Source organism: Lepidochelys kempii, chromosome 1 (assembly GCF_965140265.1).
Source record: "Lepidochelys kempii isolate rLepKem1 chromosome 1, rLepKem1.hap2, whole genome shotgun sequence".
NCBI classification, from domain to species: domain Eukaryota; kingdom Metazoa; phylum Chordata; order Testudines; family Cheloniidae; genus Lepidochelys; species Lepidochelys kempii.
This window is the reverse complement of record NC_133256.1, coordinates 230222818-230235941: the sequence shown is the minus strand read 5'-3', so window position 1 is coordinate 230235941 and position 13124 is coordinate 230222818. Positions and strand designations below refer to the sequence as shown.

General features: G+C 42.6%; 1 protein-coding gene across 4 annotated transcripts in view; it reads right to left on the bottom strand.

Annotated features, from left to right (window-relative positions):
- ITPR2 (inositol 1,4,5-trisphosphate receptor type 2) overlaps positions 1-13124 on the bottom strand; it is a 356349-nt gene that overhangs the window by 41901 nt on the left and 301324 nt on the right. For all 4 annotated transcript variants that reach the window (XM_073317588.1, XM_073317596.1, XM_073317605.1 and 1 more), the window contains 4 exons: positions 10381-10488; positions 7242-7434; positions 4094-4219; positions 743-918 (listed from right to left, as the gene is read on the bottom strand). In XM_073317588.1, coding sequence (XP_073173689.1) covers positions 743-918; positions 4094-4219; positions 7242-7434; positions 10381-10488 — 603 coding nt within the window. The remainder of the gene's footprint in view (positions 1-742; positions 919-4093; positions 4220-7241; positions 7435-10380; positions 10489-13124) is intronic.

The window sequence follows — 13124 nt, the reverse complement described above, 5'->3', positions numbered from 1 at the left end:
AAATGTTTTGATTCCAATGAAATACTGAATTTTTAATAGCATTCCTGCCCTTTTCTTTTAGTTCCCTGGCTCATCTTAAGAAGCTGATTATGCTTCTAACAACTTGCCCTTTTTGGGCTTTGTACTTTCAATACCTGTCTGATTGAACAGTATATATATGAAGTATATCTATACAATGATCAGTTCCCTGGGGTGATGGCAAAATGTACATTGTTACTACGTGATCTATTTCTATGTCATTAGTAGGTTGCTAGGGCTTCTTTCATGCCATAAAACATTAAAACACAATTAGAGAATGAAATCTTTGCAAAGAAATTGGAACTGAACCAGCGCAACAGTATGTAGAAATGCCACCATGAAATGAACAATAGGACTGTAATCCACGTTCAGTGGCTGCGGACTGTCTCTCTCTTTTTTTTTTTTTTGCAACTCTATTTTTAGTTAGAATACCCTTTAAAAAAAATGATTCAATCAAACTTCTGAACCAGCACGTTAGAGCTACAGGGCCAGCTTGCAGCTACCCAATCCCATCCCAGCTCTGATATAACATAAAGCTGCTGTGATTCAACAGAAACTTATACAGATACTTGTTAGAACGATCATGAACCCAGTCGTGCTAAATGTGTGTGCAAAAGCAGATGTGAAACAGTACACAGATCTCAGACCTTGCTTTTTTAAAGTATGGCCCTTAACACTGCTGCTTCTATGGAAATGGAAATTATGCTAGTTTTAAAGTACTTACATTAGCAGCACCAAGAAGTATCAACGTAGGCCCAAGCCCTATTGTGTATATAGACCTGAGAATTACAGACACTAAAAAGGGTCGGATACCAACAGGCTTGGAGAAGAAAAACAGCATAGCTGTACAGACTGCCAGTGCTATCCAAAGGAGGACTGAAAACAATGGAGAAAGCGTGCCTGGAAAGGGAAGAAAAGGAAATGTTAACCCTTTTGGAAAATCAGTTATGTGTCAAGAAACAAACCTGAGCAAAGCTTGGTTCCTTGGCCAGTTTACCTACCAAAGTGAATGAATCATGCAACATACCTTCTGACCATAACTTCGCATGATCATAGTGGGAAATACTGTTAATGTATTAGGGTTAATTTCACACAGCTAACAATAAGGGTAGGTAATAAAGTCTTCATTAAATCTGTGGATTGCTCGGAAGAGACAACTTGACAGTCTGTTGTAGTGATTTGCCAATCAGTTCCCTTTTGCAAAGCTCATTAGGGCACCTTAGCTCTAGTGTAATCATTGTACCATGAAACAGTATATTCAAATATTTGGACTGCGTCAATGTAGTACACTTATTTTTCACATTATGAAGTGCACATCCAGTATGGGTGAGGTGAAATGGTGGTGGCTGGGAAATGTGAAGAGGCAGTTAAGATAGGCTCAGCACAGAAACAATGGCAACAGCTCCAGGGCTAAGTAATATCACTGGGATTAGGAAAAAACAGAGACAGCCTCTGGTCTCCAAATTCAGAGTGCATCCAAACTTTCTCCAGACTTGAGGGTGTTTATATCCTGGCAATTGGTTCAAGTCCAGCTCTGTAAAATAATTTTGCTACCAACTAGAATGGGAAACTTCTACCAAATCTGGAATATACCTTTAAACTGGACGTGAGTTCTTCCTTAAAAGGTAGGTCCAAAGCCCTCAATATTCCTTTAAAATGTCATTTTCCCCCCTCCTTGGTTCAGGTCAATCAATTTAATTTAACAGGACTTGCACAGTTGAGGCAAGGAGCCGATGTCTGAAGAGCAGTTTCACTTATATCATATGATGCTGGAATAGCAGAAGTAAATTAAAAGAACATTCTTAGGCTGATTAGATCAACCCGAGCACTTCAGACACATGGCTGTGGGCTGATTTACTCAAGGAGAAGGGGAAAAAAACGTGAAATAAACCCTGGCTCTAGAGTTAGTTTTTTTTGGAAGGGGAGGAGGGAGAAAGGAGTCTGTCTGGTGACTATTCCTGCTTCGCCACATCCATGTTTATTGTCAATAAATCTCTAATTACATCTACAATTGCCTGGAATTATGGGATTTAGAAAAGTGAACTGAACTATCACTGAAACCACTGGATTATTGGGACTGCTTAAACTAATACTAGACATGCCTGCAGTTCAAATTAAGTGTTAATACCTACTGATTGCAGCCCAGAGGATTTTACACATTGTAAAACTCTCAGATTAGGTAAATATGTCTTAGTTTAAGTGGTATAATTTGAACTCTCTATTTCTTCTCTGTTATTCTTTATGGTCTGGAACACATACACTTGAAACAAGTTTAGACTTTAGAAAATTGAGAGCAGTGGAGACTAGAATCTTCTCTTTACAGAGCAGTTATATACAGGAGGAATCTCGGCCCTGAAAGCTTCCCTACATAACCCTGCTGATGTGCCTGTTCTGTAACCTGCAGAGACCACCTCAGGGGGTTAAAGGGCAGTTCAGTCTCCCTGCCAATCCACTTTAATCCTTTGCCTCTCTGTTGAGTCTGCCAACCAGACCCATCGGTTTGTGCCAATTATGGCAGTGGCGTTTGGGAAGAGCACATGTATCCACTAGACCCTGGACTGATTCCACCCACTCCATTCACATGAGCCATCAGATGGAAGTGACTTTCAGTCACATTACTAATTGGACTGGATGTGAACCAATGACCTAGAGATGAATGGCTCTCTATTTCAATTCCCAATCTCTTGAGTCATGCAGTCCCCTTTGTCCCCATTTAAGCATGTTTAGGCTACAAAAACAAGTCTACAGTAGTCATTTGATGGAATATATTATTCAATATATTTCTTATGAACCAGAGCCAAAAATCACTTTGCTTTTAAATACATCATTGCTTTTTAATCTAATAAATCTACCATTTGCAAATGATGTGTTATTTTATCCTTATAGCAGCACAGCAGTCAAAAACTGACAAATGAAACATATTTAAAATAATTTCATTCCATATCATGCCTTCCTAAATGGCCACTGAATATTTCCGTACGTTTTCAAAGAAATGCAGATGATTGACCACATCCAAAATCCTCTGAAATCAATGAAAAAAAAACTTTCCATTCTCTGATGTATGGCTTATATTCAAGGCTTATATATGAAAACATTCTCTGATGTATGGTAGTGTTGCTTTTTTGTTTCCCAAAGAGTCCAGATTACACATACAAAGACACAAGAGAGGATTAAATAAGACGTTTCATTTCTGCAAAAAATTTGAGACGAGAACAAAAAAAAGTTTCATGTTTTTCACAAACTTAAGACTGCGTGATTCCTTTGCCAGTATTGCAAATTTCTTTTCATTCTTAATATTCATTTAGTGATTTATATAGCACCCAAATGTCTGCTAGAGATTTTTCGCTGTAATTCTGGTCACTAATACTGTCCTTGTCATAGGACTGATACCAAATACCACACTGGCAGCTGCCCAAACCGATGGCAGCAATTAATACTATGCCTAACAATTCCAGCACATTTTTTCCCATGAGATTCCTACAGTATATAAAAACACACCATAGAATCAACTCATATTATATCATACAACAATGTTCAAGAGCAACTAAGTCTATTGAATTGGATTTTCAGCTGTGCCTGTGATTTTGGGTGCCTGATTTGAGACATCTTATCAGAGCCTGATCTGCAGAAAGTGCTGAGCGTCCGGCCTCTGAAATTCAGGCCCCGTTAAGGTGGCTCAAACTGGGCATCCAAAATGACTAGTGAATTCTGAAAATCTTAGCTGTTCTGTTTAAAAAGAAAAGGAGTACTTGTGGCACCTTAGAGACTAACCAATTTATCTGAGCATAAGCTTTCGTGAGCTACAGCTCACTTCATCGGATGAAGTGAGCTGTAGCTCACGAAAGCTCATGCTTGGATAAATTGGTTAGTCTCTAAGGTGCCACAAGTACTCCTTTTCTTTTTGCAAATACAGACTAACACGGCTGTTACTCTGAAACCTGTTCTGTTTAAGTTATTCAAGAGCTTTGCAAGGCAGAAGGAGAGTCATAGGAATCGCTATTTGGTGATGGAATGGCTTGTGTTGCTTTATAACTGAAAATGTTCACTAATATAAGGGAAAAAAAAGATCACTTACCTTCATCTCCATCATCTCCAAATGGATAGAAGAGAGCAACTGCTAAATTGATGAATACAGCCAGGTTGAAGGAAATGCTCCCCCAGAGAGAGATGTGTCTGGAGAACCAGAACAGGGCTGGGTTATCTAGGCAGGAGAGAAAAGCAGCATTGGAGAAATGAAAAGGAGATGCATGAGCTTATGAGCAACAGGTTCATGCAAACAAGAAATGCAGCTTAATGGAGAACAGTAAAGTCCAAAATAAATATTCAGGTTGAATAGTCCTAGTATATTGTATTTACATGGCGCTTTTCCACCCAGAAGGATCCCAGTAATCTATTATAAATTACGACCCTCCGGGGCTTAGTAACAAGAGTTTTACCTATTTTAAGTTTGGAGGACTGGACCTTTTGTGAAGGAATCATTTCACTTGACAGCGAAAGGAGAGGGGAAATCTGTGGACAAATGGCTCCCTGTATGCTTCACAAGAGTGGAGGGAAGAGGATGTTTTGGTCAAAGATCCTGGAACACAGACCCTCTGTTACAAAAAATGCAATGGGTTTTTTATGACCTCACAGAACAGTCAAAGTCTCAGGCTTACGATCTTTTCCAAAAGACCCACTGAAACCACATAAATCACAATTTACCTAAGGGAGAGAGGAAGGCTCAACCCTGCCAATAAGGATCTAGGGTAGGGGTTCTCAAACTGGGGGTCGCAAGGTTCTTACATGAGGGGTCGTGAGCTGTCAGCCTCCACCCCAAACCCTACTTTGCCTTCAGCATTTAGAATGGTGTTAAATATATAAAAAAGCATTTTAATTGATGGGGGGGTCGCACTCAGAGGCTTGTTATGTGGAAAGGGTCACCAGTAAAAAAGTCTGAGAATCACTGAGGAGTCTTAGTATTTTACATGCAGTGCTCACACTTCTAAGTCCTCCCTCATAACTAAATAGATCTGCTCTATTTTTGTAATAGCACCTAGAGGCCCTTTCTGAAACCAGGGCTCCATTGTGCTAGAGGCTGTACAAACACAGTTAAAGTATGTCTACACTGCAGTTAAACACCTGCTGCTGGCCCATACCAGCAGACTCAGGCTTATGGAGCTTGGGCTAACGGACTGTTTAATTGTGAAGTAGACATTTGGGCTTGGGCTTGAGTCTAAGTTCTAGGACCCCACGAGGTGAGTGTTCGAAAATGTTAATTCCAATTAAATCTTAATATATGGTGTTTCAAAATCTCTAAAACCTGTGACATTTAACTATTTGAAGATTACATTTTTCTCAGGAAATTATAAAGACTCCTAGAATGCTCTGAATTTCCTGTATGCATAAAAGATGCACCCTTGACCTTCTTGGATCTTTCTGCTGGCTGTAGGACTTCACTTGTTAACATACTGTTGGAAATGACTAAGAACATAGTTGACTCCTAGAAACAGACAACTCCCCAAACTGGATCTTTTTGTCTCAGAGTAAGGTCAGCTTTAATTACCCACATTTAGAGTCAGCTCAGACTAAACATTAAGATTCACTTGTGGTAAAATTAGGCTGTTAACTTCTGGGTTTTAAGGATCTGGAGCCTTTGCATGAGGCATCCTCTCATTTCAAGCAATGCAGCATTGTACGATAACATAGCAACTCAGACACTGGGGTAAAGATTAAACAGCACTTGAATGTATATTGCATTTTCAAACAAAATAATAGGGACGCTTGTTAAGTGTTTCATCTATGGAAGGAAATGTGGGCATTTCTGTTTTGGATTAAAAAAACCCCTAATCTATGCTTGTTTAGCATTACAGAGGTCAGATCCAAGTCTGCGCTCTCTCAGACAGCACTTGGGGATTTTTGTTTGTTTGTTGGTGTTTCTTTTAACTGGGATCCCAGTCCTACTGTGTGAGCAGAATTATTTTGAAATAGAAACTACACCCTGGGAATTAAATTCACAAAAACTACAACCCAACATCATGTTTTTAGTGGTGGTAAAAGCTTCCAATTAATTCATTCCACTCTAGCTAGCCAAATCCTCCTGCAGTTCTGTCCATATCTGGTATTCTTCACTTCCTTCCTAACTGGTTGTGCAATGCTGCTGTGAACTGTTCAAGAGCTGCTGTATTCTACCTCTCAGGCATCTGCATGTTAATGGTGGATGAAGAGATCCTTAGATCTATATCCCACTTCCTTATCAGGAATGCTGTGAAGCTTAATTGTGAAAAGGCTGGATTTACCCTGGAAGGTGCACAGGGCTGCCATCTACCACCTCCTGAAATGCTAGAAACAACTTCACTCTTACGGGAGGTCACATGGCAGCAAATCTTCTGCCTCCCCTGAGAACTCCATCCTGGGGGAGCAGCTATAAGTTCTGTGTGGGGTTCCTGGGAGAGACCCCCAGGGAACCAGCCAGCTGACCCTTTGTGTTCTAGCAATGTCCCTTCTGAAACTAGCACCACCCACTTTCTTGCCTGTGCCAGCTGGAGCTGCACCCTCCAGTGGAATGGGTGTTGTAAACAGTTTGAGTAGGTATGTCCCCTTGGCCACCAAGGATTCACAGACTGGGTTCTGCTGGGAATTAAGCCAGCTGGATTTTTGTAAAGTGCTTTAAAAGATCCTGGGATGCAAAGTACTATTACTAAGAAAACAGATCATTCTCCAGGAATAGTAAATAATGACTCAGTGCAAAGAGGTCTGGTATAAATTGGCAGGGCTCCACTAACTTCATGGGAGCCACACTGTTTTACACTAGCTGAGGATCTGGCCCAAGGTGAAAGACGTTTTCAGTGAATTACATTTAAAAGTATAAGTACACAACTACACATGTTCTTGTTAAACATTAGGGGCCAAAATTCCATCTGGCATAATTGGGTCAACTAATTTTCAGTGAAGTTACACCCATTTAGTCCACCACTCAATTCTGGTCTTGAGAGCCCAGAAGATGATTTCATTAGTCACTTTTCCATATTATTTCTTCTTTGTGTATGTATCTCTCTTCCCCCCCCCCCAGGTGGCACATCTCCAGTGACTTACAATCTTGGGTTTGGAAAATGTTTTCTTGTAATATCAAAGGGATTGGAAACAAGTAAAAATGAAAACGGAAAATACTTGGTTGGTGACTTACAGGTTTTAAATACAATTAGACAACCTGAAACTAAATCCTTGAAACTACAGATAGTACTTACTCCTAATTTTCTTCTGCCACTTCATTTCATTGTACAGATCTTCTGTCTGATGGAAAAAGTCATTCACTTTGCTCCCTTGTTCATCTCTCTCAGTTGTATTAAATACACGACTTTTGGATTCTCGAGTGAGGAATTCACAAATATTGGGGACAGGGAAGACTATCTGTTCCATGGTTCTATCATGACGGACAATCTGTAAATACAAATGTATGTGTCTTTCAGGGTCAGAAACTTCTCAGTCATGCTGTGATTCCCTTCTGACTCAGAGCTTGCTTTTATTTACAAACTGGTGTTGAACTAATTTTAAAAATTTCAATTACACCAAGACACTACATTAAAAAATACTTACCTAAGTAATTTATACTAAAATTTTCTTTGCCTTCAAAAACCTGCCTTAAAATGAGGTGTGCCTTAAATAAAAAATCTAGATCCAAGTATCCCCAATCTTTGAGGACATTCCAAATCTGAGCCCTGCAAACTGCCCCCATATTTATAATAAGCTAAAGCAAAACTTCATATCCAAACATTCTCAGACTTTAAAGGGCTTAGGATTTGGATGAAGAACTTCATTTTGTAGCTTGAGCCCATCTCTATGAGGTTGTAAATCATGAAAGGGGCTATGTGAAAGGAGCACCTTGTTACTCAGATAGTGCCAGTTTCTATGTGCCTTAGGGTTTTATCTGCTTACTTGACAAAACCCAAGATATTGCTACAATTATTCCTTCACAACCAACAGAACTACTTGAGAGTGAGCTGGATTCCATTCTATTAGAAATGTTTGCTGAATCTGACTGTGGAGTTTGTATTACTGGTGAAGCAGCACTAGGCAGAAAACACACCTTGGATCTCAGATCCCAGGTTTTTTGGAGAGCTCATTATCATGGAACCATCATTTGAGTTACAAATTGAACAAATTGTGTATGCTGAGCTGACAGACTATATATCTGGAACTCCACAATTGGCCCAGATCTGGCAAACCTCTCTCTTATTTCAACAGAAGCAGTGTTGGGCTCAGAGTCATTTACGTCCTCATTTTCAGGAAGTCCCCAAAGCTGTGGCTGTTTTGCAAAAAGTTGCCTTCTCTCTCCATTCTGAAATGGCTTGATATTTAAGAACAATATATTTATGTATCTTCACCTCAAGGATAGCAAAACTAGTGTGTGAGTGTGTCTGGGTATTGGTGCACAATGAATGTAGTACTGTCTATGGGTGAGCTGACCTTTTAGGTTTCAGAGTAACAGCCGTGTTAGTCTGTATTCGCAAAAAGAAAAGGAGTACTTCTGGCACCTTAGAGACTAACCAATTTATTTGAGCATGAGCTTTCGTGAGCTACAGCTCACTTCATCGGATGCATGCCGTGGAAACTGCAGTAGACTTTATTTATACACAGAGAATATGAAAAAATACCTCCTCCCACCCCACTGTCCTGCTGGTAATAGCTTATCTAAAGTGATCATCAGGTGGGCCATTTCCAGCACAAATCCAGGTTTTCTCACCCTCCACCCCCCCACACAAATTCACTCTCCTGCTGGTGATAGCCCATCCAAAGTGACAACTCTTTACACAATGTGCATGATAATAAAGTTGGGCCATTTCCTGCACAAATCCAGGTTCTCTCACCCCCTCACCCCCCTCCACAGTGAGTTTGTGTGTGTGGTTTTTGGGAGGGGGGTGAGAGAACCTGGATTTGTGCAGGAAATGGCCCAACTTTATTATCATGCACATTGTGTAAAGAGTTGTCACTTTGGATGGGCTATCACCAGCAGGAGAGTGAATTTGTGTGGGGGGGTGGAGGGTGAGAAAACCTGGATTTGTGCTGGAAATGGCCCACCTGATGATCACTTTAGATAAGCTATTACCAGCAGGACAGTGGGGTGGGAGGAGGTATTTTTTCATATTCTCTGTGTATAAATAAAGTCTGCTGCAGTTTCCACGGCATGCATCCGATGAAGTGAGCTGTAGCTCACGAAAGCTCATGCTCAAATAAATTGGTTAGTCTCTAAGGTGCCACAAGTACTCCTTTTCTTTCTGACCTTTTAGGGGAGTCCTGGGTGACACCTCACCTGTACCTCTCAGTCCCAGGGTCATGCGATGGGGGCCTATGACTAACAACTAGGCCAGCTGGGGGGATATAAGGGCAGCTTAAGTACAGTTAGGAAAGAGACCCAGAGGAGCAGGAGGGTTGAGAGAGCTGCTCCACAGCAAGACACCTGCAGGAGACCCAGGGTGAGAGAGGATCTGTGAAAGGGCTCTCCACAGGCTTGGCTGATGCCTCCTGCCACAAGGGGCAGAGGCCTGAAGAGGAAGAGGCTTTAGGAAATGCCAGGAGCAGGAACTGGGTTTGGGAAGGAGCTAGTGAGCCCAGCAGGAGCTGACAGAACTTTGAAGAGCTGGGGAATGACTGGCTTTCACTTAAAATGACACTGAACTGTGATTTTCTTTTAATAAACCAGACCCCAAGAAGGATGTGGTTTGACACGAGAGTCTACGTGCAATTACTCACCCTTAATCAACTGGATTTGCATCAGATAGTCACAGTTTCCAAATGACAGCCCTGCACACCTCGCAGGCACATCCCCTTAAAGCTGCCACCCTTGAACTCTACACCTTTTACTACCGCCAAAGTCAAGAAATGTTTTTCCGTCCAACAGGTGAATGCTGTTTACAATATGGAAAGGAGCTGATGAACCAGACCCACCTCATCCTGTTAGGCAAAAACTGCACTGAATCTTCAAGCCACTTCAAAAACTTTGTACTACAGCCAAAGTTCTCATTTGATCCATAAACCTCCTTGACTTGAAAAGCAGCGTTTATGTGACTGATGTGCTACAAAGAACTATTCTTGTCTACAAGACACTACTGCTATCCCCAGTCATTATTTCCATAACAAGAAATGTCCCGTATCCCACAGGGGAGCAACGGTAGGACAATTGTTTGAAATATACCAAGCCAATTTTAAAGAACATCCAGGCCTTTTTTCCCTTCCCCAGTATGATATTATTCAGCTTTTTCCCTTTCAAAGTAAGCTACACTATTTAAATATGTTTTGTTTTTCAGGAGAAATCTAAAGGAGAAGCTCTGAAGGAAGTAAACTGGCCTCAGACCACAATAGCTTCCCTTTTGGTGAGGAATTTTTTACCTCAATCTGTGCTGTGTGATTGGCATAGTACTTCAAGGCTTCATCTCCTTCTTCTGGATCAGACCCTGGCTTCAGCATCTGCTGCAATGTTTTATTGTGGCGAGCCAACTAGAAAAAAGAAGACCATTTGATTTATTTCCTGTTCTCTGGTTTACCATCTCCACTTACACGCCCCCTCCAAACATGCCCCAATGGGCCTCTTTCTGTAAATAATAACCCAAAATGCCATTTGCTGATACCATATAAATAATTTGATGTTAAAAAGCCAGTTTAAATAAGCAAGTCTTCAGCTAAATTTTATGAATGCTGACTCTGCCAGCAGTCCATGTCTTTTTGGAGGGTTTTTCAGAGACACCAAAAGGTTAGAACAGCAGCACTGCCCAGTTAAGTTCAGATATAAAATCTGCATACCTCTGACAGTGCTGATTTTCCAAATTAGGTAATTACATTCGAAACTTCCCCCATGATTTCAAATGGACAAGTTATTCGTCAATATGCTGTTGTACGATGTTGCTGGTCCTGTTAAATAACTGATGTTTTCCTACCCCAGAGGCAGCTGACCTCCGTGTTGGGCAAAATGACTCATATATTGTATATATTCAAAAAAGTACTTTAGGTCTTGTCAGATGTTTAAAGGCAGGGGTGGCCAACCTGAGCTTGAGAAGGAGCCAGAATTTACCAATGTACATTGCCACAGAGTCACAGTAATACGTCAGCAGCCCCCCCCATCAGCTCCCCCCGACCCCGCTCCCAGTGCCTCCTGCCCACTGGCAGCCCCGCCAATCAGCGCCTCCCCCTCCTCTCCCCACACCTCCCAATCAGCTGTTTCGTGTGGTGCAGGAGGCTCTGGGGGCGGGGAGAAGGGGAGAAACAAGGGCACTGCAGGCCTCAGGTGAGGGGTGGGAAGGGGTGGAGTGGGGGCAGGGCCTGTGGCAGAGCCAGGGGTTGAGCAGCGAGCACCCCCCGGCACATTGGAAAGTTGGCGCCCGTAGCTCCAGCCCCGGAGTCGGTGCCAATACAAGGAGCCGCGTATTAACTTCTGAAGAGCCGCACGTGGCTCCGGAGCCACAGGTTGGCCACCCCTGTTTAAAGGTCTTCTTAAATGTAAAAGTCTGTTATTATTGAGAGACAACAGTAAATGTACTATCACTTCATGAGTCTGTGCCCTGGTCTACACTACAGGATTAAGTTGCATTTAGCCGCATTAGGTCGATTTTATAAAGCAATACGTCTACACAAGCAACCCTGTTCCGTTGACCTAAAGGGCTCTTAAAATCGACTTCTGCAGGGAGTAGCACTAAAATCAACCTTCCTGGGTCAAATTTCAGGTAGTGCGGACGCAAATCGACGTTATTAGCCACTGGGAGCTATCCCGGAGTGCTCCAATGTGACCGCTCTGGACAGCACTTTCAACTAGCCAGGTACACAGGAAAAGCCCTGGGAACTTTTGAATTTCATTTCCTGTTTGGTCAGCGTGGTAAGCTCAGCAGAACAGGTGACCATGCAGTCCCCCCAGAATCGCAAACGAGCTCCAGCATGGAGTGAATGGGAAACACTGGATATGATTGCTGTATGGGGAGAAGAATCTGTGCCGGCAGAACTCCAATCAAAAAGAAGAAATGCTAATATATATTCCAAAATCACACAGGGCATGGTGGACAGAGGCTACACCAGGGACACACAGCAGTGCTGCGTGAAAGTCAAGGAACTCAGGCAAGCCTACCAAAAGATAAAGGAGGCAAACGGTCACTCTGGGTCAGAGCCCCATACATGCCGCTTCTGTGATCAGCTGCATGGCATTCTGGGGGGGCACCCTACCACTACCCCATCACTGTTCATGGACACCTGCAAAGGGGGGAGTCTCATGCAACATGGAGGAGGATTTTGTGGATGAGGAAGAGGAGGAGGAAGAGGAGAATGTGCAGCAGGCAAGCAGTGAAGCTGTTCTCCCCGGCAGCCAGGATCTTTTCATCACCCTGAGCCAATACCCTCCCAAGGCGGGATCCTCGACCCTGAAGGCAAGAGAAGGCACCTCTGGTGAGTGCACATTTGTAACTACAGTACAGGGTTTAAAAGCAATAGTGTTTAACTATTAACTATTAACTATTAACTATTAACTATTAACTTTAAGTGATTTGCCCTAAAGACTTGGAATGCATTCACGGCCAGTACAGCTACTGGAAAAGTCTGTTAATGTGTCTGGGGATGGAGTGGGAATCCTCCAGGGACGTCTCCATGAAGCGCTCCTGGAGGTACTCTGAAAGCCTTTGCAGGTTTCTGGGGAGGACTGCCTTATTTCATCCTCCACGGTAGGACGCTTGACCACGCCAAGCCAGTAGCAAGTAGTCTGGAATCACTGTAGCACAAAGCATGGCAGCGAATGGTCCTGGGTTTTGGTCGCATTCAAGCAACATTTGGTTTTTATCTCTGTGTTAGCCTCAGGAGAGTGATATCATTCATGGTCACCTGGTTGAAATAGGGGAATTTTTGTAAGGGTACAGTAAAAGGACCCCGTTCGTGGGCTATTTGCGCTTGGCTAAAAGGGATCATCCCATAGCCACACGGTGGGGGGAGCGGCGAAGGGATCATCCCAAATAGCCACGTGGAGGGGTGAGGGGAGGTGTGTGCTGCACATACACCCAAAAAACGCAGCCCCTCCTTTTAAATGGCAAACCCAACCGGCGTTGGTGGCTATGGGAAAGGAGCATGTTGCAGTTTGAAAACATTCCCACATGTTATGAAGG